Raw genomic sequence first — 27833 nt, 5'->3', positions numbered from 1 at the left:
AAACAGTAAGAATGAAAAAAGAATAAAACTATTAAAACTCTTCAAGCAATAAATAATCAAACCTGAAAAAGAAGAAAATCATCTGGAAACTAAACTGAACTAAACACAAAAAGTCCAAATGGAATAAAAACTCAAACTAATGAGAAAAAACTACAATAACTCTGTTCCACAAACAACAACATGTGCTGATAATAAGTGAACATAATGTGTGAGAGAAAGCAGCCTCTCATTATAAGACACTGTGAGTCTCTGCATGCTGCCTTTATGGAGCTACAGCTGTTTGTATACACTGAACAAGAAGCTTTGTAGCTGCATCCTGACTCCTGACACTACAACACATCACACTGACACACACATTACACTTCTTTGTGTCTGTGCTGCAAACTGCACCAACACACAGACTCCACCCAGCTTTGTGTCGATCGCAACACTGAATGAGTAACAAACTACTTCTTAGAGAAATATAATCAGCATGTAAACCAGACTGAGACTCTTTATCTCAGAAATAAACTCAGTTTAGTTTCTATCAGTTAAATCTCACCTGCAGAGACGAACAGGACAAACATCAAAGTGGAGCAGAGTGACGCAGTTACAGCAGACATGTCCGTGTTCTCTGTTTCTGCTCATCTGACTCTTAGTTTGTCCTAAATGTCTGAGTCTGTTGGTGTTTTCACTGAACAACTGAACCTGAGTTTAAACCTGAACACATCAGATTACATTTAAGGTTTAAATAAAGTTAAAGCTGCGGCTCAAACTCTTCCGTGTCTTTGAGGACGTGGCGTTAGAGTGACGTTTGGTAGGTTGGACTGAGGATGTGCAGAAATAAGTGCGTCATAACAAACGAGGCGAAGTGGAAAAGTTTTAGTGTTCAGTTGTTGAACGATCTCCACAGAACAAAATCAGAACCTCTCATGTGTCGTCATGTAGGAACAGTTTGTGTTTCAGTCGCTGAAGCAAAAGAACGTTTTGTTTCTGACGGCAGTTTGATTCTTGTTTCATCGTCACAAACAGGAAAACTGAAACAATATGAAAATAAGTCTCAGGGAAATATTTTTACTGTGCAGCCAAAACTTCCTGTTTTATCTCAGAGTTAAATCTCACCTGCAGAGACGAACAGGACAAACATCAGCGTGGAGCAGAGTGACGCAGTTACAGCAGACATGTCCGTGTTCTCTGTTTCTGCTCATCTGACTCTTAGTTTGTTCTAAATGTCTGAGTCTGTTGGTGTTTCACTCAATAACTGAACCTGAGTTTAAACCTGAACACATCAGATTACATTTAAGGTTTAAATAAAGATCCATCTGCTTTCTCTGTAGGTCAAAAGGAATCTACTGCTTTTTGTAAGAAGTGTAAGAAGATCTGTTGGTGAACTGACCTCTGTGCCAGACAGCTCAACAACTGACTCTTGTTTCACTTTGACGTCACATTTAACAGGTTTCACAGTAACAGGAAATGAACTTTTCCAAGGAAACAGGGAAATGTAGAGACAACCCTCCACTCTGTCTGTCTGAGAATTGAGATAAAAGTAGTAATATACCTGTACCTTTTTTTGCCCCCCCCCCCCCCCCCACCCCGAGGGCATTTCCCCCCCTCCCCTATCCCCCGCCGCGTCCATGTGCGTGTGCACGTGCGCGAGAACGGACTTTTTGCACGTGCGTGTGTGTCCAGGGGTCATATGAGTTCACATGTGTTTAATAGAGTATTATTTAATGAAACCATTATGCGTTTTAATTAAACTCTTTTTAAAGGATTGTATAGGTCTCAGAGTTCTGTTATTTAGACATAGATGATTTAATTTAACTACTTTAGGGGTATTTTAACTAGTTAGGAGTCTTTTGCATTTTCTTCAGTGCTATTTAGGAGCAAACAACAGGTATCCCTTTAGAAATAAACTGTGATACTTCTAAAAACCGTGTATTCCCACACAGCATTTAATTTAGCTAGTTTAGGAAGATTTCACTTTTCTATTAGTTTCACAGGCTAGTAGTTTTTTTCTAAATAGAGCACCACAAACAACATGTATCCCTTTAGAAATAAACTGTGATACTTCTAAAAGTATATATTCACACTAGAGCTGTATCAACCTCAATGTGGCTTTAATGTAGTCTTATAATTATCTACTAGTCTGCAACAGTTAGACTCGCTGATTACACATAGATGATTTAACTACTTTAGGGGCATTTCACTTTTCTAAAAGTTTCACAGGCCAATAGTTTTAAATAGAGCACCGCAAACAACATGTATTTCTTTTAGAAATAAGCTGTGATAGTTCTAAAAAACACATATTCACACACCCTGTAACCGTTAGACAGAGGGGGTGCAGCAGCTAGGCTCCCAACAGTCTGTAAAAAGGTATGAAGCAACAAAAGATGCTCCTTATCAAGAGCATCCCAGCCCAAAGGTGTATATTCACAAACAGTTAATGGCTTTAATGCAACTAGTCTTATCATGTCAGAGGCCAGCAGAAACCATGACCAACAGAGTCTCCAAAGGCTTTCCACCTTTCTTCCTTACATCACACTCTTTTATCTCTACATCTCAGAGCCCAACTGAAACCAAGTCCACCTATATAAAAACACCCCATCAGACACACAGTATTTTCCTCAGCACTTCACAACTGCTGCGAGGTATATCGTTTTAACTTTTTATTTTTCACTTGAATGTGCGTTGGAGCCGACTTCGCTACCCGCACAGAGCGTTTCTGGCAGTCGGGTGCTGCTTATACAATAGAGAAAAGCAACAATACAGAGTGTTTCTCTGCGCCAAGAAATCCGAGGGCCTTTCACAAGGTAAGCATGTCTGTTATACCCAGGGCATAAATGTCTGTATGTCAGTGCTGATTATTCAAACCCTGTTTAAAATGTGACACGTTTGTTGTCCGAAAACATTTCCTCTAAATTTGCAAAGTTACTGATTTAAAAAATATATATTTTCGAATTTTTAGTTGCATGTCAAACATATGATAGACTCTTGAGCATATTTATATAGCTAAATTCACAATGGTATAACCGTGCTAAATAAAAGAGGCCCAAGCACCAATGCACTCTAATCCACTCCGCTAAACTGTATGTTGATAAGTACATGAAGCGTACCTCTACCTCTACAGCTGAAAACAGTTTGTATCCGCACTCTGAGGGGCTGCTGAATTGTTTTTAATACGGCACTTTTTGACGAACAGCAGATGATGAAATCCTCTTTATTGTAGAAACTGTCCCTAAGCTATTGTTGCTCATACTTACTGAGGTCCCTAGCTACTTCCTTACTATGTCAGTAAACTTTATTGAAAAGGAAGCTGTTGTAGATTTAAAGAAACATCTTAATTGAAGCAAAGGCAAAAAAAAAAAAAAAACTGGAATGAATTTTATGTGACTGTTACAGTTTTTTCTGAATGCTTAAACCCTAACTGTGATTCCTGTAGCACAGTTTCTAAAACTATTCAGACTTATAGCAAAACCACTCACTGAGTTTGCAAAACTAAAAGCACAAAAACTGCTTTGCACTCAGTTTGCAATTTTGTAACACACACTTTGCAAAACTGTAGGCACAATTCACTGCACAACACTCAATTACCAAATTTCCAACACACTCCTAGCAAAAGTATACACATGTATGGCTATCATTAACACTAATTTGGCAACTGTCTGGCACACTTTCACATGTGAAAACTTTTTTAGATAATTAGTTCACTTTGCAATCAGCCTAAGCACTATAATACAGGTAAGCTGTGTGTGCGGAGTACAATGGAGGGAGCAGAAAGAGTGAGAAGTAGAGGAGGCCGAGGAGGACGTGGAGGTGAAGAAGTAGGATGAAGAGGACGACAAGGACAAGGAGGAGCAAGAGGAAGACGAGGAGGGGGGAGAGGAAGGGTAAGAAGAGTAAGAAATAGAATTGCTGATGACATCAGAGCTACAATAGTGGACCATGTAATCAACCGTGGAATGACCCTGAGGGTAGCTGGCCAACGGGTCCAGCCTAACTCGAGCCGCTACACTGTAGCAAGTACCATAAGGACATTTTGAAATGGGAATCGGTTAGTACAGTCACTTTGCACAAAGATTTGTAGCACTGCCGTATGCCAATGAGAAACACACCAATACCATTGATGTAAAAATACTGAAGTTGTTACTTTACAGAATTGCTAGATGACCAGATGCTGGGGCAGAGGAAGCATGTTCACTGCAGACCAAGTAACCCATATAGTCATTATGGCGATTGCAAATAATCCTATACTTGGAAATGAACACTTGTGTTTGTTTTGATGTGTTTGAATAAACACCAGTACTTGAAGTTTGGATCCCTCTATGCTTATGGATCTATGACAGAAGTATGAGCTCAAACTGACATAGCCTACCTTGTGCACAGAGAAAGCAAAAGCCAGATGTGTTTTGTATTCATACCATCAGTGTGCAGTTGGCGCATTGTGTGCTTAGTAGATGATGGCTTGTGTGCACTGTTTGATACGGAAACACCATTTTTACGAAGGTGTGAAGAGTTAATCTAGCTGTGTTTGCTTTTGCAAGAGAACTACAATGTTTTGATTATTGGGTGACAGGTTTTCTTATTTGTGTGAAGAGTTTTGCAAAATTAGCCAATAGTTACAAAAAATGTGCTTAAGCAATCAGAAAAAACTGTAATATTACAGTTTTTTGCAGACGCTAGGACACATTTCGCAATACTTAGGTCACTTTTGCAAAACTCCTCACACAGTGAGCACAACAGACGTCGTCTATGTGGGCTAAACTGAGGACCAGTTATCATTGTTTTGGCACAAAATGCATTCAATGACTACATCTCTCAAATTTCATGAATCATCTTCTCACTCAGACACAACAACTGCCAAGAACCTTTGTACGTACAGGACATTTTGCATGTGCTTACATACTGTTTTCAAAACTGTTAAACTCATGGTCAAAACAATAACACAATGCAAAACTTGAAAAGACAGCAAAATTCAACAGCAATCTTTTATTGAAACATATTTAAAATCTAAAAATGCAGTTTAACCAGCCACAGCTGATTCTCATTGTAGATGAACATCTACACAGGTGTTACTCCTTCACTTTTTCAACTCCTTCAATTCTGGCAGCCAGAAGATTCTTTCCTAGGTGTATTGCCCTGGATGACATAAGATGTGATGTGGATGAGAACCTGTGGCCAAATGGAGAAGACCGAGTAGATTAGCATTACTATTGTATGTGTATCAGTGGATGGTGTGTATACAAATGCTTGTATTTTGGGATTACTGGTGGTGGTCAGAGGGCCCGGTGACGCCAGTGTCCGGCAGCCTCGCCTCTGTCAGTGCGCCCCAGGGTGGCTGTGGCTACAATGTAGCTGCCATCACCAGTGTGTGAATGGGTGGATGCCTGAATGTAGTGTGAAGTGCTTTGGGGTCCTTGGGGACTAGAAAAGTGCTATACAAATGCAGGCCATTTACTCAGTGCAAAAACATAAAAATACATAAACAAATATTAACAAATTCTGCATGATGTCTGATTCATTCCAGTAACATATATTGAAATTATAAACAGAGATGTGTCCTTGTTTTACACAGGAAAACACTGTGTAATGCTACATGTCGTTAGTGTTTTTTAGGTCATTGTTTTGTGGGTGACAAAGTGTGTTTGTCGGCTGTCAACCTTTGCTAGTGTTCTGGAGGAATGTGTTTATTTGACACCTGAATGAAGTGTTTTGGTAGTTGTAGTGCATTTGAATGTGAAATGAACTGCTTTGCCAAGCTGAGGGTCAGTTAGGAGAAGTGTGTGAAGAGTTTTGCAAAAGTGACCTAAGTATTGAGACATGTGTCCTAGCGTCTGTAAAAAACTGTAAAGCCAACAAGTGAAAATCCAAAAACGTATTCAATCCTTTGTATTAATGATCTCCCCCTCTCTCTCTCTCTCTCTCTGTGTGTGTGTGTGTGTGTGTATGTGTGTGTGTGCGCGTGTTTATCAGTCAGTCCCTTTTTGCTGAGGAGACGGATGGCTTGTGGAAAAAAGCTGCTGCACAGTCTGGATGTGTGTGCCCGAATGCTTCGGTACCTTTTTCCAGATGGCAGGAGTGTGAAGCGTGTGTGAGAGGGGTGTCACAATGCTGGTGGCTTTGCAAATGCAGCGTGTGGTGTAGATGTCCTCAATAGAGGGGAGAGAGACCCCGATGATCTTCTCTGCTGTTCCCACTATCCGCTGTAAGGTCTTGCGGTCCGATGTGGCACAGTTCCCAAACCAGACAGTGATGCAGCCGCTCGGGATGCTCTCGATAGTTCCTCTATAGAAGGTGGTCAGGATTGGTGGTGGAAGCCGGGCCTTTCTCAGTCTTCTCAGAAAGAAGAGACGCTGTTGGGCTTTCTTGTGCAGGGAGCTGGTGTTGAGGGACCAGCCGAGGTCCTTCGGTGGAGAGAAAGACACAAAAATGTTAAGAAATAACAGAAAATAGAAAATCAAACCAAAATATAAAGCCATATTCAAAGGGTGATTGAAAGTACAAAACTAGAGAAAAAAAGACCAAAAAATGAAAACCCTGTGTCAAAGACTCTGGGACCAGTTTTCAAGTGGGGCTCTCTGTTTGGCTCTCTGTTTAACAATGCTCGTGTGAGATTTAGAGAACAGATGTTGGGAAATGAAGAGTGGACTAATTAGATTTCCGTCTGGACTGTTATCTGTTTAATCTCAATAAAAAGTGAAAGCAGAGACTGAGTGTCTGATAACGAGAGGCCTGCTATTTTGTAGTTCTTTGTCATTTGATGCAGCATTTTGAGTTCATGGTGTTTTTCTGATTTCTTTGTGTTGGAATGTTTTAGTTTTCTATTATTTGGGTTAGTTGGGGTTTTTCCCGTAACTGTTTCCAAGTTTCTTCTATTTATGTCTCCTGCTGTTGTGTACATCTAGTTTCCCTGAGCATTCCTCCCTCCCAGCTTCTGTGACGAGTTGTTTCCTCTTCTACTTTGACAGTGTCGAGTACTGTGTTTAGTGTTTCTTTCTCTGGGTCTTTATGTCTGTTCATCAAAGCTGTTTTCCCAGATGTTTTCACTCTTCCTAATTACTCTCTTCTGTATTAATCTTTTCATTGTCAGGACGTCTGCTCAGTTGTTCATGTTTCTGTTCTTCGTGCATCATGTTCAGGTATACATATGTTTACTGTTAGTTTAGTTTTCCCAGTCAGTTTTGCCGTAGTTTCCTCAGGCCTTTTCTTTGTATCCCTTTCAGCCTAAATAAATGGCTCACTCTTACTACATTACTTATTACATTAAGCTTTGATTTCCAAGCTTCTGCTTTGGGTTCATTCATGAAACTCCACACAGTCTGCCAGATTCGGTGACATGCTTTCTCTCATATATTATGTTTTAGAGATGGCACAACACCACTTTTTAATGTCAGATACTGATATCAAAACTTTGGATATCTGCCAATGCTGATATGAATCCGATATAACTCATTTTATAATCAATAAAACTGTTTTGGGTTTTTCTTTTACAAATATCTTGCTGCATTTTGTATATGTTCATACTCAAGTACTCATACTCAAAACACTAAAGCTATTCTGTTATATCTGTATGTAAGATTCAGACAATTATTTCTTTAAAAAAAAAAGAAATCTTATGAACATATGTCTGTAAGAGATTATTCTAAAGGTTAAATACTCTTCAAGGTAAAATAGCACAAAAAGTACTTTTTAATTTAACCTTTATCCATACTGGTAAAGTGTTGTTTGTTGTTTGTTTATCGCGGAAGTTACATTCCAAAAAAACCCCGCAAAGTCCGCTTTATTTTTTACAATTATTATAGATGATTTAAGGCTGTGAAACCCATCACTACACACTTTATACACTTTTCTCAGACAGGCATTAACCTTTTCACACTTTTCTCTCTTGTTTAAACACTCCCAAAGTTCAAACCTTTGAAGAAAAATAAGTCCAGTATTATAGAATGAAACCAAATATAATTTTAGGAGCGATTGTGGCTCAAGAGTTAGCCCTTCGTCTTGTAATCGGAAGGTTGCTGGTTTGAGCCCCGGCTCGGACAGTCTCGGTCGTTGTGTCCTTATCCAAAACACTTCACCCGTTGCCTACTGGTGTTGGCCAGAGGGGCCGATGGCGCGATATGGCAACCTGGCTTCTGTCAGTCTGCCCCAGGGCAGCTGTGGCTACAACTGTAGCTGCCTCCACCAGTGTGTGAATGAATAGTGGAATTGTAAAGTGCTTTGAGGGTCTCAAAAAGCACTATATAAATCAGAATCAGAATGGGGTTTATTGCCAGATGTTGAGGTTTACAACATTAGGAAATTGCTGCGGTGCTTCAGTGCAAACAGTGTCATAAATAGCACTTAAATAGACATGAAAAAAAATAAAAGTAAGAATAAGAATTAAAAGTGCTACGTAGAAAGATATGTGCATGAGATATACATGAGAATAAGAATTATGAGTGCAATCCATTATTAATAACAAACCCTGTTTTCAAGTCCAAATATTAGTTAGAGAAATAAAAATATAAATGTTTTCCTATAAATAATAAAGATCGAACTAACAAATTCTTATTATTAATTATTATAATTGAATAGTAATAATAATTACTATTAATGGTGCCCTACAGTCATGTAACATGGTTTTGGACTATAAGACGCACTTAAAATCCTTTTATTTTTTCTCAAATTAAAGGTATGAACTCTGGTTGTGCTTACTGACCTCAAACTGATTTTATATAGTAAACAGCACTCAAAAATCTGTCAGAAGTTTTAGCACGACTTTATTAAGCTATGAAGTCGCAACACTTGATGGATTGTCAGAACATTAAAGCTACCGTAATCAGGAGACATTGTTTTTGTTGGGGAGAAAACTTACAAACATACAGTACAGAACTTCAGAGTCACACTGCTAGCGATCGAAGATTTATGTAAATTTGACAAGCTGAAAGCATTCTGTACTGAACAGAAGACACGGCACGGAGGAGATTGATTGACAATGCTCTACAGCCAATCAGGATGCAGAACACAATGTGCTGTAAAAAAAAAGTTGCACACACACACAAAAAAAAAAAATCAGCCAAACAGCGAGGCAGCGAAAGGGGAACTGCATTATAGCGAAGAACAACTGTATTCCCATTGAGACTCAACGTCTCATTTACATTTATTTGCATTTATTTATATTTATTTACATTTATTTGGGAAGGGATCTCAGAACGGGATTATAGATGGCAGACAGTTGGTGTCGTAAACCACCACCTCTGTTCAAAGATGGTTGTTCACAGTGGACATGGATGGAGATAGAAGGACAGAGAAGACAGATGGTTTAAAGATTATTAAGGGGTCCACTGTCCCTTTTTGGGGGACACTCCCACATGGCTTAAACCTGGGACTCTCCACCATTTGATCCTAGAACTGAAGAAGCTTCTCGGGCGAGAGGTGAAGCGTCTTCAAGTAACTTAAAGAAGTCCCGATGCTTTTCTGTCCAAGCTTTTTAGAATATTTGCAATGGTAATTACACATGACATAAAATTGCACATGATGTATGATTTCTTTAAGAAAAAAAAATAATTTAAAAAAGGTATCTTAAGCACTTTGGAAAAAATTAGATTTTACATATCATCTGTTTTATAATGTCTAATCAGCCTTATACAGTTAAGTTAAGTAAGTTAAGTTCACTACATGAAAACCAATTGTAATAAAACCAAACAGGTGAGATGTTAGAACAGTTTAATTTTTATTTTAGTCGACACTCAAAACTTTCAACAGAAGGCTAGGGTTTGGAAGAGAATTGAACAAATATTTAAAATATAATCTGATCATTTTTGAAGCAGCCTTCAGGATCTCCACGTATTAACATGCTTTTTATTTTAGACTTAATGGATAGCATTAACAACCTGCTAGCTGCAAATAAGCATGTGCAGTTCCTTGTGATTATTAACAGACAAGAAGAAAACACATTACTGATGCAGAAATAGTTTTCTATATGAGGTCACTAGAAAAAGTGCAGCCTTACATAATGCCCACCCTACTGTTACTCATTTTATATCAAAATGTAAAGATGTAGTTGGCATTGGTATGGGGAGTAACCTTCAGTAATAGTAAAATAGTAAATCACACAGCAATAGTACATTCGTGTAGTTGTAAAAACCATAACAATATATTAAGTAATCAAAAGTATTCAGAATATGTTACTCTCATTGAGTAACTTAACTTGGGGCATGTAATCTGTAGTGGAATACATTTTAAAAGTAATCTTCCCACTGGAAACAACCCAAGTCAGATATGGATTCGATCAACTGGTCCCTCAATGCAGTTGACACCCTTTTATCAGGAGATTGTCCCGGAGGGACGTTTCTTGGTGGATACACGCTATGACATTTATTAATCATGTAAACTTCCAGCACCTGTCATAGACATCAACATGATGTCCAATAAATTACCCCATCCAAATGCTGAACGTCATGTTGAAGTAAAAGTTGGGTCATGGTTGGACATCAATAATGTGGACCACATAGAGTGCCCTGGGGTGAGGAGTAAATATAATAACATCCACAGGCTCACAGGCACATTCGATCTTATTCATCACGCCCAGCCTTTTAATCTGTAGATAAGCTCTCATATCCGCAAACACTTTTATAATGACCACACTTCTGAAACTGTTATTTCTTAGGCTTCTTAGGGAAGCCAGATGGGCCCCACATATTGTGTTTTTTTACTTGGGTGTTGCCCTAGCAGAAGGGGATTTTAATGGTGGTTTTTCCTGTTTCAGCCAGATGTTTCTTCCTTTTGCAGAAGCTTTCTTACTCAGCAGCAGCAGTGAGAGCAGGAAATTTCAATGCTGTTACATGCATCAGAAGTCGCAGATTGTTTCTCCTTAAATGGCCTGTATTTCTATAGCGCATTACTTAGTCCCTAAGGACCCCAAAGCACTTTACACTACATTCAGTCATCCACCCATTCACACACTGGTGATGACAGCTACATTGTAGCGACAGCCACCCTGGGGCGCACTGACAGAGACGAGGCTGCTGGACACTGGCGCCACCGGGCCCTCTGACCACCACCAATAGGCAACGGGTGAAGTGTCTTGCCCAAGGACACAACGACCAAGACCGTCAGAGGCTCGTACCGGCAACCTTCTGATTACAAGATGAACTGCCAACTCTTGAGCCACAATCGCCCCGTAACAGCAGGAAGGGATTTCAGTGAAGCCTCCCTCTCTTCAGCATCGCCATAAGGACTCCCTCCAGGGTCTCTCCAATGCAACAGATCTGGCTTCTGCAGATTACATCAGCCACTTTGTCTCTCCAATAACTCCATACCTGCCCTGGATTAGGTCTCTGGAGGTGCTCATGTGTGAGAGAGTACCAGCTAATACTGTCCTCTCTCTATTCAGTCATCCTGAGCATGTTCTGTTGGAGTTTTCTTCCTGTTGAAATGGAGTTTCTCCATCCCAACTGTCTCCAAAGTCCCCACAGGGTCATAGGGAGTCATATGATTGATGAGTTTTCTTTGTTTTCTTTTTGTTATTGTAGTGTATTTACCTTACAATAAGAAAGTGCTTTGAGACAATATGTTGTTGTCATTTGGCCCAATATTAATTAAACTGAAAAGCATTTTATTTGGAGACCAATTTTATCATCGCAAGGAAACAAAGGGTCCTCCAAATGTGACCCACAAATATATCCTTCATATGAAAATGTATATGAATGCATTTTAGAAAATATATATTAATGTGAACAGTTAAAAAAAAAAACTTTTACAGCCTTTTCTTTGATTTTTGGAATCAAACTACAATATTAGTAGAAATATGTGGAAAATGGAAAATGTGGAAAATGCATGCGATGAAACATGTTTGGGTCTGATCTTTTTTTCCTAATTGAATATACCAGGCACAGGACTGGTATAGGACTGCACTCCCTTCCACTCATGACCTAAAGCAGCAAACTTAAGCTATTTTTATTTAGTCTAAAGTACAACAAGGAATATCTGTAATCGCTCATCTGCTGATTTCCCAGGAGTTTGGTTGCTTTCTTTTCTTTACATTATTATAACTTTCAGAAACTGTTCAACTGTTAGAAATCATTTCTAGAATAGTTTTGGATTTAGACTGTTAAATTAAGACACTAAGAGATATGAGGAAAAAGTCTTCTCTTAAGAATTTGAGGTGGATGGTCTCAGCAGTGAGAACTGAAGACGTCAGTTATGGACAAACAACCATCATAATGCAGCTGCTCTTTCTCTTTGACTGTGAACAGAGACAAGCTAGCTGCTCACCCTGATTACAGCCATCATGCTAAGCTATGCGAAAGAAACCACAAAGAAAGAAAGAAAGAAACCACATCATGACTCTTTTCTGAGCAACCTCCTGTTCCTCCTTGTGTTCCTGCTCCCTCAATTCATTTCATTTCAATTTTGTTTACATAGCGCCAAATCACAACAAGTCGCCTCAAGGTGGTTTACATTGTACAGTATATCGTTCAGTAATAGATACAGAGAAAAACCCAACAATCTAATGACCCCCTATGAGCAAGCACTTTGGCGACAGTGGGAATGAAAAACTCCCTTTTAACAGGAAGAAACCTCCGGCAGAACCAGGCTCAGGGAGGGGCGGGGCCACCTGCTGCGACCGCTTGGGGTGAGAGAAGGAAGACAGGATAAAGACATGCTGTGGAAGAGAGACAGAGATTAATAACAGATATGATTCAGTGCAGAGAGGTCTGTTAACACATAGTGAGTGAGAAAGGTGACTGGAAAGGAAAAACTCAATGCATCATGGGAATCCCCGGCAGCCTACGTCTATTAATAATAATAATAATAATAATAATAATAATAATAATAATGGATTGGATTTATATAGCGTTTTTCAAGGCGCCCAAAGCGCTTTACAATACCATTATTCATTCACTCTCGCATTCACACACTGGTGGAGGCAAGCTACGGTTGTCTATGTGTGTTTTTGTACCGGGATGGTCACTTTCTTTTAGAAAACCAGCATCCATCTTTTATGAACCGGGTGTATCTGCAGGACAGATAGATGAAGGATGGAGACGTGTCTTTGATTCTGAAGGATGTGACGATTAATGATGCTGGAACCTACAGGTGTGGTGTCGTCCTGATAGGAACAAAGTATTTGAAGGTCATCAACACCACCAACCTTCATGTTGATCCTCCAGGTGAGTGAGTAGAGTTGAGTGTGTGTGTGATCAGAGGTGAAGCTGCTTCCTGGTTGTTGATGTTTGTTTCTAAAGATGTTATTGATGAGACTTTGTAGAAAGCAGCTGGTCTGAGTGATGTGATCAGAGTGCAGTAGATAATGTCTGACAGCAGTTTGAAGAGCAAACGGATTCTGTTCTGTTCTTCACTCATCACCTACCTGACAGCTGACACCTCACACCTGTTTCTCACCTGCAGGTCAGACAGGAGGTGTGGGATTATAATATTATTTTATGCCATGTTAGACCCCTAATTAAAGACTGTGAATTATTATGTAGTTTTAGTTTGCATTATTCTCCTGAATTAGAAGAAGCTGATAACTGTTGCATTTGTTAAACTGATTTTCATTACATTAGCCTGCTGATTTATTGTGAATGAATGATATTGTTTTATGATGCATTATACTGCTGAGTTATAAGAAATACTGTTTGCAGAAAGTCATTGCCTTATTTGTCTGATTAGAAGAGAACAGAACATGCTGGAGTTTTCTGCCCCATCTCAGCAGGAGCAGATAAACAGGGAGCCAAGGTCGTAGCTTAGGCGCCGTGTGAGAGAAAGCATGTGAATGTTTAGGCTTTTTATGATTAGGTGGGGGCCACTAGAGGCTATAAGAGTTTGATCAATGCTCCACCATTTTGAGATCTGAGGCTGTCTGCATACGGTGTCCATCTCCCACGTGTGTGATCATTAAAATCATCGTTTGACTCAACCCGGCCGGACCAGTGTTGTTATTGTGGTTTTTCCTCTTGTATCCATCCCCAATATTTGAATCCGTAACAGAGGACACACAGAGGATGAAGACAACAAAGATGGAGGAAAGGAAGACAAAGAGGAGGAAGATGGATCTGTTGGACTGAAAGTTGGTCTGTCAGCTCCTGCTGTGCTTGTTGTTGTTGCTGTTGTTGTTTTTTTGATCTACAAATGTAGACAAAAGCAGAGTGAGGAAACAAACCAGCCTCCTATTGAACTGCAGCAGGTTTAAAATGTCTCAGAGGTTTTTCCAGCTTTGAGTCTGCTGCTGCTGTTCAGAGTTCTGGGTGTTGTCAGTGTTCAAAATCCTGCAGAAACAGATGAACTGAGCACAGACAGCAGTTTCTATCTTTAATGGCTGCTTCTGTTTTTGCTGACAGCTCATCTCAGTGGACGAGCTTCATCTTTAAAACAAGTCTTTACATTTCAGCTCTGTAGTTCACTGGAACATCCAGAGGGCTGTGACTACAAATCAAGTTCAACACAGTCAGACTTTCTTTGTGTTAGTGTCATGGTCCTGAGTAGGGATGGGTACCGGTGTCCGGTGCCATGATGGCACCAGTTCTGACATAAACGGTAGTAACCAGACCGAAAAGCAGTGCACATTTCGGTGCTTTATTTCGGTGCTTTTTTTTCCTGAGCTGTGATACACTTCTAGCCAATCATTTTACGTTTCCGAGGATAGTAGGCGGGGTCAGGTACGTACGTTCTTTTAGAGCAGAGCTACAGATTAAAAATGCCCAAGGCGAACGCATAGCGTTTTTTTTTTAAAGCCCAGAAATGCGCCGTATGATAGCTTGCTGCGAGACCTCACACCGAGCACATCTACTGCGGGAGTGGTGCCTGTTATCGGACCCGGAGCAACATCCCCCAAAAACACGAAGAGGAGAGTCCTGGCCCCTAGCCCTGCCAGTGTAGCAGAAATGATGAGGATGATGGTGGCAGCAGCAGCCGTTCTTCTCTGCGTGAGTAGCTTAATGTTGTTCATGTGTAATTTACGTTGAGTAGGCTAACCACGTTATTACATTAATGCATGTAAGGTGAACTAGCAAACATCATCATAGCTACATGCGGCTGTCCTCTTGTTTGATGGCAGATGCTCCCTTCACCCTGGACAAAAAGGCTAAAATGCCCAAAGAAAAAGTGGAAAACAGTTAAACATGAGAGGTTTTTGGACAAAGTTTGTGTTTTTTTTCCATTGTTTAAGCACTGCTTCCAGCCAAGAGTGATACCATATATGCCCCATAGCTGCAGAAAAGGCTAACATTGTTACCTTTTTACAAAAAACAGCTGAAAATGAGAGGTTTTTGTACCAATTTTGTCTTCTCCATTCTTTAAGCACCGGTTTGAGCACCGTTTGAGCACCATTTAAGCACCGGCACCGTTTCAAAAGTACCGATTTGGCACCGGTATCGGATAAAACCTAAACGATACCCATCCCTAGTCCTGAGTCTGAGGACTCAGTGTTTTGTTTCCTTATGCTTTTGTTCATTCCGAGTGTGTATTCTGTTGTGATTTTGCCATTTGTTAGGTTTCTGTTCTCTGCCTGCCTGCTCCCACTTCTCTGTGTTCCCTCTGTCTGTCCATGGTGTTATTGTGTCTGCTCATGAGTCTGCCTGTCAAGTTCAGTGTCCTGTCTGGTTCTGTGTCTGTTTCCTGTTTTATTCTGAAAGTTCATGTCTCATGTCAGTGTGTTCAGTTTTACCTCTCCCCTGTCTCGTTATGTCCATTAGTTCCAGCTGTGTCCCCTCCTGTGTGCCATTGCCTGATTACCTGGTGTGTGTATTTAAGTTGGTGTCTGCTTCTCGTGGCGTCGTCTGTATTTCTCTGTGAACCTCCCGTGTAGTCTGCACTGTTCCATGTTTCTTCGTGTCTCTCTGCTCCTCGCTTCATGTCCTCCATTTTTGCATTAGGTTTCCCAGTTTAGGTTTATGTTCGGTTCTCCCCACACCTTGGTTTTGTGCACTGTAAATAAAACCCACTTGCACCTCTGCCATTGTCTGCTATTGGATCCTCCTTTCTCACCCTCCACACGACTGCCGCCCCAGCCGTGACAGTTAGCTGGCTCAACTAAACCTGAAACTGCAGTCAGAGACAGCTCTCTGCAACTGCAGTCAGCAAAAATAACTTTTATGTCTTTAAACAAATGAAGGCAACACTTGAACATTTTTCACTTTGATGGTTTTGTTTCCACTGACTGTAGTTACATCATTTTGAGCTCAGATTACATATTTATATTATTTTCACACCTGAATGTTTCATTTATCAAAATCTGATTTCAGTTTTCTCTTTATCTTTGTCAGCTGTATGGTTTGCTTACCCTCAGTATCCATGAACACTGTTACTGGGATCAGTGTTTTTGTTTATAAGATCAAATTTGACCTCATTATGTGAGTTTGAGCTTTGGACCAAAAAACTTCAACAACACTAATCCTCAATCAGCTGTTTCAGTAAAATTACATGCAAGTATAAACTGATCCCATCGTTCATGCATCAATTTGTAGCTGACAGATTCCTAGTTGCCTAGGTAACCATCTAATGTATTAACTACTGGTATTTTTGTCACTCAGCAGAACGATTTAATGTCATTGGTAGTTGTTTTAATAGCTCTCAAAGATAAGAAAAGTTTACCTCGGTACTCCCTGACTTCACATCAGTGATCAGTTATTTCCTCGACTGAGTTTTGTTTAAAAAGTGTAGCTGCTGGTTTTGAATGTTTGGCCTTTGAACTCTGACTGTATTTTCCTGCTACACACACAGGATTAGAAAAGCTTGAAAACTCAGTGTTCACAGAGTCTGATCAGGCTCGTCTCCACAGAGTGATGGAGCTTCCTCCGGCGCAGGATCGTTGAGTTAGACTCCATGTCAGTGTTTAAAGTGCTGTTCAGTGTATACCTCCTGGAGTTGGTGCCATGACGGCTGTGTCTGTTGTTTTTCCTCAGGAGGACAGCGGAACACAGGACTGCAGGACACACGGGGTGTGTGTAGGCACAGGAGCAGAGAAGAGGACACGTCACGGGAGTCGAGGGTGATTGTCAGTGATTCTCAGTGATTGTGTTACAGTGGATGAACAACTTGTGCCTTTCAGAAGGAAGACCCAGCTTCTGCAGTATATGCAGAGCAAGCATACAAAAAATTCATTTTTACAGCATTTTTGATCCCTCATTAGTTCATAAAGTACAGATACAAAGAATAAAACATTTTGAAACAACTACAAAATAAAAGATTATGACACATAAAATAACAAAAACAAATAATAGTAATTAAAATTATCATAAGAAAGGAAATAGACTTTAGAAACACTGAAATTTCTAAAGTCTCCACTAAATCAGGGTCAGATGTGTGTGGAGGTCCAAGACGTTTGCTGGATGCGAATTATCATGTGCAATGCTCCAGTTTGACCTCACGGGGGCAGTGTTGTTTTACACTCAGACTGCAGGACATGACAACAGTGTTGGAGTGTGAAAGTAAAGCAGCTTTTCTCTCAGTGTATGCAGAGGGATTTCTGATGACATCAAACTGTTTGTGTGTCTGTTGTCACAGCAGCAGCCATCAGTGACAGCAGCACACAAAAGCAACACAACAGCAGGTTCAGATACTCAGAGGAACAATTCATTTCAATGTCTGACCAGTTTGTAGTTTGTGTTTGAGTTCAGTTTAAAAACTTTAAAATACTGATCACGAGTTTCAAACAAACAACACATAAGAACATCTGGGCGATCGTGGCTCAAGAGTTGGGAGTTCGCCTTGTAATCAGAAGGTTGCCGGCTCAAGCAGTCTTGGTCGTTGTGTCCTTGGGCAAGACACTTCACCCGTTGCCTACTGGTGGTGGTCAGAGGGCCCGGTGGCGCCAGTGTCCGGCAGCCTCGCCTCTGTCAGTGCGCCCCAGGGTGGCTGTGGCTACGATGTAGCTGCCATCACCAGTGTGTGAATGTGTGTGTGAATGGGTGGATGACTGGATATGTAAAGCGCTTTGGGGTCCTTAGGGACTAGAAAAGCGCTATATAAATACAGGCCATTTACCATAACATACGTTGGAAACAAACACAGACAGAGTGAAACTGTGTTTGTTTCCTTCCTGGTTTCCCGGTTTTTGTATGTTTGTCACACTTAAATGTTTCAGATCAAACACATTAAAATATTAAACAAGGAAAATACAAAATAAAGATTGTAAATGGAGGCGTTTGTTATTAAGGGAACAAATCCAAAGCTACATCTTCCTGATCTGAAACATGTAAGTGTGACAAATATACAATGAACAGGAAATCAGTTTGAACAGCAAACCATCAACCTTTTTTAATAAACAGTCTGAAAGTCCTAAAACACCAATGAGGTGAAGGAAATTTCGACAATTTTTTGAAATTTTCACACACCTTCATGCTCAAGCTTGACCTCAGTGAAAACTCCACTGAGGTCAAGGAAAGGTCACTAGGAGAACTGATAAGGAGTTAGGAAATAACAGAGCCATGTGCTGAGAATGACCTTACACACTCTTTCATTAACAACGTGATGCTGGATGTCCACAGGGTTAAAACTACAATTACCAGAAGATGGACTACAAAACGTGCATCTTACTTTTCCACAGTGTGTCTGACCCTGCTGTTTGAAAAATACGTGTTCACAACAAAGGCTGAAATTATAAAGCAGATTTAGAGACAGATTTACTAACATGTGCAGCAGCATCACATCTGTATCTGTAAGAGTTTCACTGTCAGGACAAAAAACTTAAACGAGTCACACAGATGTGAATTACAAAGACTGTTTTACTGTAACTGCAGGTGTTGTGCCCTTAAACAGGGGAAATAGTGAGGAGAGGTGAAAGAGCGGCACAGACGCGCAGCTCTCACTCTCACTCGTCTGTATTGAGTTTCAGAAGCAATACAACCAAAACAATATTCTTATGGATGCACTCAGTCTCAGGACAACTGTATCCAAACTAAGTCACTATTGTTCGCTGCATTAGCTGATGAGAATACTTTAGATAACATGAACTGTAGCATTAGACAAAAACATCTTTTTAACTCGCACATGTTAGCTGACACAGTCACTAACTTTCCACAGCAATGAAATAATACTTTAAGTACTGCATGTCTTTCAGTAGTTAACTTATACAGATAGTAACAGAAAAATCTTCACACAATATGGCGGAGCAATAGCAAAAACTAGCATACGCAGCAACAGAGATTAACTGGAACTTCTCAGCAAAATAGTCCGCAATTCACATCTTCCGCTACAATGAACAATGATAACAATGTAATAATCAACAGTAACACACATTTATACAGATTTGTGCATGACAGTTACCTTAAACAGGGGAAATAGTGAGGAGAGGTGAAAGAGCGGCACAGACACGCAGCTCTCACTCTCACTCGTCTGTATTGAGTGAAGGAGGAAGCGCGCGAACCCACCTACTGGAGCCCTGAGGCATTAACAATGGATCGACGCACAATCAACCCAGGCAAAACTACTTATCTCCCTCTATATTCCCACTGCATATTCTATTCGAAAACAGTCAAAGCAACCAATAAAAACATTAATAAGGGCATGACATGAAATGTAAGGAACAGAGATGTACAACTTCAAAACTAATCAAATTTATGATCCACCACAGAGGAAGTGAAACTACCCTGCCTCATGCCCATTTGCCTGTGGCAGTTGCTGCTGGGAGTTTATTACTGGGAGGGAGATGTTATCAGAGTTATCAGAGCTTCATCGGCTCAGAGTCGTTATCGCAGCACCAAAACTTTGTCTCTGTCAGTGAACTGGAATGAGCTGGATCTGAAACAAAGGCAGCTGTTACTGTGTTAGATTAACGTCTGCATGTTGAAACATCTTATTAAAAGTAAAGATGTGCACATAAAGGCACGTGTCACAGTGACGCTGAGGATCCTCAGAGTAAAGAGCATTTACATGCAAATCTTTATTAAAACTTACATACTGCTCATGTTTCATTCATTCACAGAAGGAATTCACTCATTATCATTGTTTCTTTCATTTAAATAAACAACAACAACCAAAACTCTTATTTACAGACATACAAACACAGTGTTGATGAAGGCAACACATGAACCAAGCTGTTTAAAGAAGGTCACAGAGTGAAGAGTACAGAAGTCGAACAGGGTGGAGCAGTTCAGTGATGTAGGTGGAGGCTTCACACTGTCAGGCCATGAAAATAGGAACTGTTGTGGCCATTTTAGAGATAAAGTTTCTCCGTGACTGCAGCTGCTACATTTGTTAGGTCGTCCATGTTTTCTACGGTCATCGTTCAGTACTATTGTTGGCCTCTATAATATATGCAAATATATGTGGGTTTTTAACCTTTTCGATTAAATAATATACAATGCTCTGATTGAGTACAGCTCTGCTATCACGTGCTTTAGATAATAAGACTGTTTGTTGTGACTCTCTTTCCCCTCATTCAAGGCCGCGTTGATCAAAGATTGTTGACTTTTGCTTAACTGGGTGAAGGGACACTTTCTCGTGATTGTGCACAGAACACACACAACCAGTGTTTGGTAAGTTACTTTAAATTAGTAACTTAGTTACATTACTAGTTACTTCTATCAAAAGTAACTCAGTTACTTCAAGTTACTCATTACTTTCAAAGTAACTAGTTACTAGGGAATGTAACTTTGGTTTTACTCAGAATTCTCTTGTTAATGTGTTGCTTCCGTAACTGAATACCAGCCAGACTGCCAGTCTTCTAACTTGCTTACTTGCCACAAGTGCACTGTGCCACCTACCAATAGAAAGGAAAAAATAATGTGCACATTTCCACGAGAGAAATCCCACGCCTGGACCGTTGTTGACCGCCGCCATGATTCTAGCCTGCTTTTTACAACCAACACAAAAACTGCAGTCGTGGTGCTTTGATTGTACTCAGAACTCGGAAATTCTGCTTCTGAATAGGAAGATGTAGGTAACACCAGACTGCAGATCAGCTGCATACAGAGCTGGACTGCGACAAAAAAAATCAGCCCGGGCATTTAGACTAGAGACCGGCCCACCATTATAGGAAAAATCATAAAGCCTTTGAATGAAAACAAACGCTGTTGTGACAGTGATGTACACTGTTCTGATGGTATATATGTATCAATCTATCAATCGTTTGTTGTAAGATTCAGATAATTATTTTTTTTAATGCTAGATATTTTAAATGAGAATAAGAAAGAAAAGTATTTCTTTGTGCCCCCCTTTCCCTGTTAATGCCCTACCTGGCCCCCTGGCAACACTTTGCTAGACCCGCCCCTGCACAGTTACCAGCTGTCAGCTACTTAGAAAAGTACGAACGAATAACGAGCCTATCTAAATCCCAGTAATGATTAACGCGTTCCTGATTTTGGTATAATAACTAGTTACCGTGCTCGTTACCACAATAATAACGTAGTTACTGTAACGCATTAGTCCCAACACTGCACACAACACACACACACACACACACACACACACACACACACACACACACACACACACACACACACACACACACACAAACATAGGCATGTACACTGACACAGACCTGCACTCACCCCCTCCAAACATCTTCCTTTGCAAGTTAACATGAGGGTTCCCGATGGTCAGGGACAAATGCAATCACACGGCAGGTGCTGTAAATGGACCAAACTTCAGTCACGAGAACAACTGAGATAATCCAGCCACAATACGACGAGTCTAGTCTTTAATTTACTGCTGTATGTGTTGGCTGTAGTTACATTACAAGGTTTTAAAAACTGAGCTTTAAAACGAACGATGGAAACAAAGACCAAGAGAGTCTGACAGTGATCACTGCCTCGTTTTAGGGGCCTGTTCAGATTAAAAAGAGCAAGATACAAAGAATTTAAACATGTTAAAAACACAACAGCCTTGATAAACACGGAGTAGTTTGGACCTGGACGGAGGGTTCATGACTTAATGACTGGATTTCCAACCTGCTGTGAATGTTTTAATGCAGTACAGTTGTTATTATTATCACTTGTCACATCCTGTTTATGACAGTTAAATAAAATATAATTAGTATAAGAAATAAAATTTCTCATGTAAACTGTATATGGTGTTAAATACTACTATAATGTCGGTCATAAGGTGGTACTTTAAGAGCCATATATTTTATAAGGTGGTACTTATTGTGAAAAGTTTGAAGACCACTGCTGTAAACAAAGCAGCACGTCTGAGGTGCAGGCCACACCTTTTCTTATTCTATAACACGTGTTTTTTTCTCAGAAACTTATTATTATTGCATGCAATAATAATAAGTATAACATAATAATAATAACATGCAATTATTTTTGCATGTTGGGTCAGGAGCATACCCACTGTTCTCTCTGCTCCCGGGCTATAGAGGACACCCTGCATCCTCCACCATGGTTTCAAAGCTCCAGCCGAATACTGACCATGCCGCTGTCAGCTGTCACACACTATTCTCACTGAGAAAAACTGGTAAACATTATAAACTTCTATTCACATTTAGAATAACTGATTAGGCCATTTTATTCATTTGCTACCATTAAAAATCCATGAATTAAAAAAACAGGACAACCAACATGACTGTAGAAAGACGTTCTTTCATGTTTACCTTTTAAATAGGTTTGCTTACAAAGACATCATGAACGTCTTTAAACACTGACTTCCCACATAAACCATTGCTAATCCCCGTGTGTTGCACCCTCTTCCCTGTCAAATTCCAGTGTTAGTTTCCATGTTTATTTTGTGGCTTTTGAGCCCGGTCGTAACACTGTGGAACAAGTGCAGATTTTTCAGTGTAGAGGAAGTGGTCTCTCTCCTCCCATTTACTTTTATACATGTAAGAGGATTTTTATGAAATACAATATAATCAAGTGTGCCTTATATTCAAGTGTTCATATATTTTCACATAACCGAGCCTATTGTTAAAGAGAACATGATGCATTCTTTACTTCAGTGTCTGTGATGTCAGATAAAGCATGATATACTTCTGTATTCTTTACTCCAGTGTGTGTAAGGTCAGATAAGCTGAGCTAATGCCTAAACTCTCCCCGACTTCTCGCAGAAGAGGAAGTACTATGTAACCTGCTTTGCCCTATAAATAAAGCAAGCAAGCCTGCAATCGGTGTGTGTGTCTTCTCAGAGGCACCCACCCGTGCGCACGTTTAAAAACTCTCTGAGTTGGTCTGCAGTGTCTTATTTCTCTTATTTGTGATAGAACAAATGTCAACCCCTGACAATACAGCAGCGACAGCAGGAAGTGCGACCTTTGATGCAACTAGTCCACTAGTAAACTAGTAATATTTGTACAGTATTTTTCCACAAGAGTTTTGTATTTGTCTGGATTTTAACTGATTACATTTCATTAGTGGCTTTTCCCAAAGCTAGTCACCGATTGAAGTTAACCAAATCATTTTCAAATTATTCAAGGTGTTAATGTTGGACTAGCCTTTTCTTTGAACTGATTATTTACGAGCTTTCATAGGATCTCAGAAGCATCTAAAAGTTCAAAGATCTTTTCAAATAACGTGTTTGCCAGTATGATTGTTAATTTACAAATTGAAGAAAGGCTAATATTTGCTGTGCAAATAAACATTTGTGATAGTCAGGCTCCTTCACTGTCAAAGGACGAGTTAAGGAGTGGTCAGAGAGAGGAGACCACTCCCCCAATAAGAATTACTTATAACCTGAACAGAAACTAAACTAAAATTCACTTCTGTCTGATCATCTCACGATGCAGATCCTTGTGCTGATCCTTGGGATTGTGCTGCTCCCCAAAGGCAAGTTTTTGTTCAGTTATCTGTTCTTTTAAAGGAAGTGTGTACTCTAATATTCAATGAAACTTTTTTAAATTGCTTTTACAACATGTACAACCCAGCAATGTGTCTACTTCCTGTAAATGATTTTTTTTGTTCTTTGTTTGAATCTATTTTAGTCAGTGTTTCATAATTTATCCACACAGTTAATGCAAGAAAACATGATTTAACTCTCTTTTTAAAAATATTTTGTGGTTTATCAGCCTGCCCATTGAAATGCTATGATTGCATACCTGGAACATCTGGAGGCTGCACTGAGACAAAAATAGATTGTCCTTCGTCCCATACTCGCTGTGGTTCAGCCAGAATTAATACAAAAATGGGTAAGATTTTATTTGATAGTTCTTCTTCTATTCTTTTTTGACCTTACTGAGCTGACAGTGGTTCCTCTTTGGTTTCAGGTGGTTTGGAAACTAAACGTGTGTTGAGAACCTGTTTTACACCTGATCAGTGCTTCAATGGCTCACTCAACCTTGGATTTTCCCAAGCTGTAATTAACACCATGTGTTGCACCTCTGATCTTTGCAACTCTCAAGATGTCCCTGGTAATTCATACCATGTTTCTTGGTATTGTGGAATAGTATTCCCTGTTGTGATAAATAACTAGATTTTATTAATTATGTGAAAAAAGTTACAAAATGAGGTTTAAGACTGTTTATTTTTTCACTCACCAAGTTCACTTGATGAGAAAGAATCCAGTATTTGCGTATCTGAAGTTTTTTGGCACTTGATGGAATAATCAATGAAAGAAATATGACATATATTTTTGTGCTTCATAGATTGGAGCATCTCCTCTCCAAATGGGAAAAAGTGCTTCCAGTGTGATGAAAAGGACTGCACCAAAACTCTCAGCTGCAATGGAAATGAGGACTACTGCATCTCAGCAGCAGGTAATGGGCCTACAGCATTACGTTTATGCATGTTTCTTCTTTTCTGCTTAGAGGAACATTCAGTGATTCTTTTTTCAAACTTGTAGTTGAATAATTTTTGTTTTCTCAGTGAATGCAGGAGTGACAACTACTAAAGTAAAGGGCTGTGCCTCCAAGATGATTTGTTCAAATTCAGCAACTCAACAGCTCTCAGCAGACATTGGAGGAGAAATCAGCTGCTGCCAGGGTGACCTCTGCAACAGAGCCAGCAGTACAACAGCCCACCTCCTGCTTTTTGTGGCCCCGCTGATCTCTTTGGTCTTTTTCTCTTAGCTGACGGGAAAAAAGATCACAGTCCACTTTTCTTTAAACCACTTATTTACCAAGAGTTGGATGAAAATAGAGTTTCATGAATAACAGTCTTTACTTTTTATCCTTCCTCAAATATTTTAAAATTTGCTCCTTTAATTTCTTTAAGTCGTTTATACATTTATACTGTTTTCTTTAACATTTCTAAAACATTTTGACGTACAAAGTGTGTATACTCATTATTATGTTACTTGAACTCTCCCAGCAGCTTCTATGAATGACACGCACACTGATGATGTAGATGTAGAGTCAATGTTCATTTGAATGTGGCAGCTTCAGTCTTGGTGACACATCAGATTAACCTGTACTGACACACAACTGTTTTAGCTGATCTTGGCTCTGTAGAAGCTTTAGCACCACTTCTTAAAAGATTTAAGTGAGTCTATGTAGATATTTAAGCCTGAAGAATTTTTGTGCCTTGTGGATTAGAGAAAATCTCAAATAAATGTATACCTGTGCACCCAAGTCTTGTTCTTTTAAGAATCTAAAGATATATGTTGTACAATCATTCAATTCTGCAAAATATCAGCGAGATAATTACAAATCTTCAAACATCATCTGGTTCCAGTTGCACAACATGTGTACATAATTATACGTACAGTACAAGCCAAGCAGGGAAACATAGAGAGAGAGGGAAAAAAGACGTTTCCACCTCTGCCAAGAGAGAAATTTTAATGAAGCTGAAATATCAATCAAATGAACGCAATTAATAAGACAACAATTCAGTTCTTTAAAGAAGTTTTAACACAGTCGCTCAGCAAGATCAGGATTAAAAGAATAATGCAACACGGCTGTTATTCTTCTTTAATTGTGGAGATTTCTAATTAGTATTTAAGTATCTAGACCTAGAAAGCACTGCGCTACGGACCCCGTGAAGCCTTACATCTTTGCCCAGTTTGTTGTTTATCTTTGCAAGCAACAGATGAAAACTACACTGCTACATTTAACACAGAGGTCACATTATGAGTGACTTTGTGTTACACAAATAAAACATGGATAATGTCCACATGAAGAATTCTTTAAAATGTCATATGTTACACACTTTGATTAAAAAGAATTAGGCAGCTTTGTGAGTCTGCCTTTACTGTATCTTCTGCAATATATAAAAACACTTTTATACACTGGTACACAGTTTCTTAGGTGCACTGCATTATGGTGAGTGGCCTGGCTTGTTTCAAACTCGAAACACCGATACTTCTTACAGTAGCATAGATGAAATAAACATAAACAGAAGATGTGATTCCCAGGTCTGAATCCACTGTGATTACAGCCCAGTACAGGTGGAGATCCACCACAGCGCCACGAGGTTTCCACACGAACGGGCAAATTAGCTCCAGCTGCTAATCGGTAGCATCATGGCTAATCTACATCACTACCAGTAATATACAGTAACCACACATAATGGGAATTAACAGCCAACTTCCACACATTCCCTGCAACCGTGTGGACTTATCTTTAGACCAAGGTCAAACTATTTACTGTTTTTATCTCTTTACCTGCAAATATATAGACATAGTATATTGTTACACACTTGTAAATGTCTCATTGGAGACTGGCACACACATTATTTTGCAACAACTAAAGAAAAGAAAATATTTGAACCATCAGAACATTTTAACCAAATACAATATTGTAAATAAAAGATTACAGGGGCAGCGTTTCTTGTTTTTGTCAATAAAGCTTTTCATGTCCTTACAAGTATTTTTTCTCCTGCTTAAAAATTTGGTTAGTGACAGTCCCTGGATAAGCAGAGGAAGATGGATGGACTAAATTTGCTTAGTCCATCCATCTTCTATAGAGCTGAGGTGTCAGATTCTGTGTAATATTATGCCACAATCCTGTGAGGAATCAGGATGATTTTGTTGTGTTTTACGCTTTGGAGGGACAAAATAACGTCAGGTCTGCTGGATTAAAAATTATTTTGTGAGATCATGCTTATGTGAAACTAGTGGAGACGTTTCTACATAATACACACAAACAGTTTGGACACAGCTTTTCATTTTTACTTCTTTTTACTTTATTTTTACTTCTTTATTTTGTAGATTGTCACTGAAGGCACCAAAACTCTAAATGAACACATGTGTAATTTTGTAGTAAAGAAAAAAGAATGAAATAACTATAAATAAATATGTTTGGTTATGTTTATGTTATATTTTTTAAAATAGTCGACCTTTGCTTTGATTACTGCTTTGCACACTCTTGGCACTCTGTTGAGGAACTTCATGAGGTATTCACCTGAAATATTATTGTTATTATTATCTTAAAGTAATATTATTATTGCTTCTAGGCTGGACTAATGTAGTTCATTATTATCAGGATGTCCTAAAAACTAACTCCAAAGGCTGAGTGAGTTCTGAACAACCAAAAAGCTCAATCAGACCAATGTTTTGCCACTAAGCAACATCCTCCAGCAGAACTCTATGTATCAGGTTGGTCCTGATGCACAAACATGTTTTAGATGGACTCAGCGGTTTAACATTAAGCTGTTATTATGAAAGAAAAAAAGTTTTGCTCTGACAGCTTTTCTGAGAGATCTAATAAGATCCCAAACACATTGACCCCTTTGTAGAACATTATTAAATAAGCATATTATTTAACCTTTTAAACATTTTAAACACTGGGTTGTGAATAGAAGATGGAAAAACAAAACAACTAAAACAAAGAGAAAAAAGCTACGCAGCACACAAACTCTGGAAAGGGGACCTTTATGTCACTGAGCACATTATTATGTATGCATTAATAAATAACAACTTAATAAAGACATTACACTCTTAATTTGTTAAGAAGCATGAAGATCGAGTGATCTTTATCCAGAAGTGGAAATTATGCTTGTGGCTAAACCATTGTACAAAAACTTCAACCATCCAGCATTAAACGTATTTACAATGTGTCAGTAAAG

The 27833-nt window shown here is 39.4% G+C and overlaps 2 protein-coding genes across 3 annotated transcripts in view; one reads left to right on the top strand and one right to left on the bottom strand.

Annotated features, from left to right (window-relative positions):
- The window catches only part of LOC146635028 (hemicentin-1-like), a 271871-nt gene that overhangs the window by 949 nt on the left and 243089 nt on the right, over positions 1-27833 (bottom strand). The gene's annotated exons all lie outside the window — the stretch shown is intronic.
- LOC146635038 (phospholipase A2 inhibitor and Ly6/PLAUR domain-containing protein-like) lies at positions 23615-24898 on the top strand. Of its 2 annotated transcripts, none has more exons than XM_085345081.1 (5): positions 23615-23660; positions 23900-24019; positions 24098-24241; positions 24476-24586; positions 24696-24898. In XM_085345081.1, exons 1-5 carry the CDS (start codon positions 23615-23617, stop codon positions 24896-24898), a joined length of 624 nt encoding a protein of 207 aa, XP_085201207.1. The 2 variants fall into 2 exon arrangements, with proteins under 2 accessions (XP_085201207.1, XP_085201203.1); XM_085345077.1 differs by having other exon boundaries at positions 23897-24019.

The sequence above is a fragment of the Diplotaxodon limnothrissa genome, linkage group LG3 (genome assembly GCF_057381915.1).
Source record: "Diplotaxodon limnothrissa isolate DT_005_m linkage group LG3, D_limnothrissa_male_GT1.1, whole genome shotgun sequence".
Taxonomy (NCBI): domain Eukaryota; kingdom Metazoa; phylum Chordata; class Actinopteri; order Cichliformes; family Cichlidae; genus Diplotaxodon; species Diplotaxodon limnothrissa.
Note: the sequence above shows the minus strand (reverse complement) of the source record. Positions and strands in the feature narration are given on the sequence as shown.

Coding starts and splice junctions, on each gene's coding strand:
- LOC146635038 (XM_085345077.1), top strand. CDS start 23,615: ATGCAGATCCTTGTGCTGATCCTTGGGATTGTGCTGCTCCCCAAAG. Junction 24,242..24,475: donor CAACTCTCAAGATGTCCCTG/GTAATTCATACC, acceptor TGTGCTTCATAG/ATTGGAGCATCTCCTCTCCA. Junction 24,587..24,695: donor CTACTGCATCTCAGCAGCAG/GTAATGGGCCTA, acceptor TTGTTTTCTCAG/TGAATGCAGGAGTGACAACT.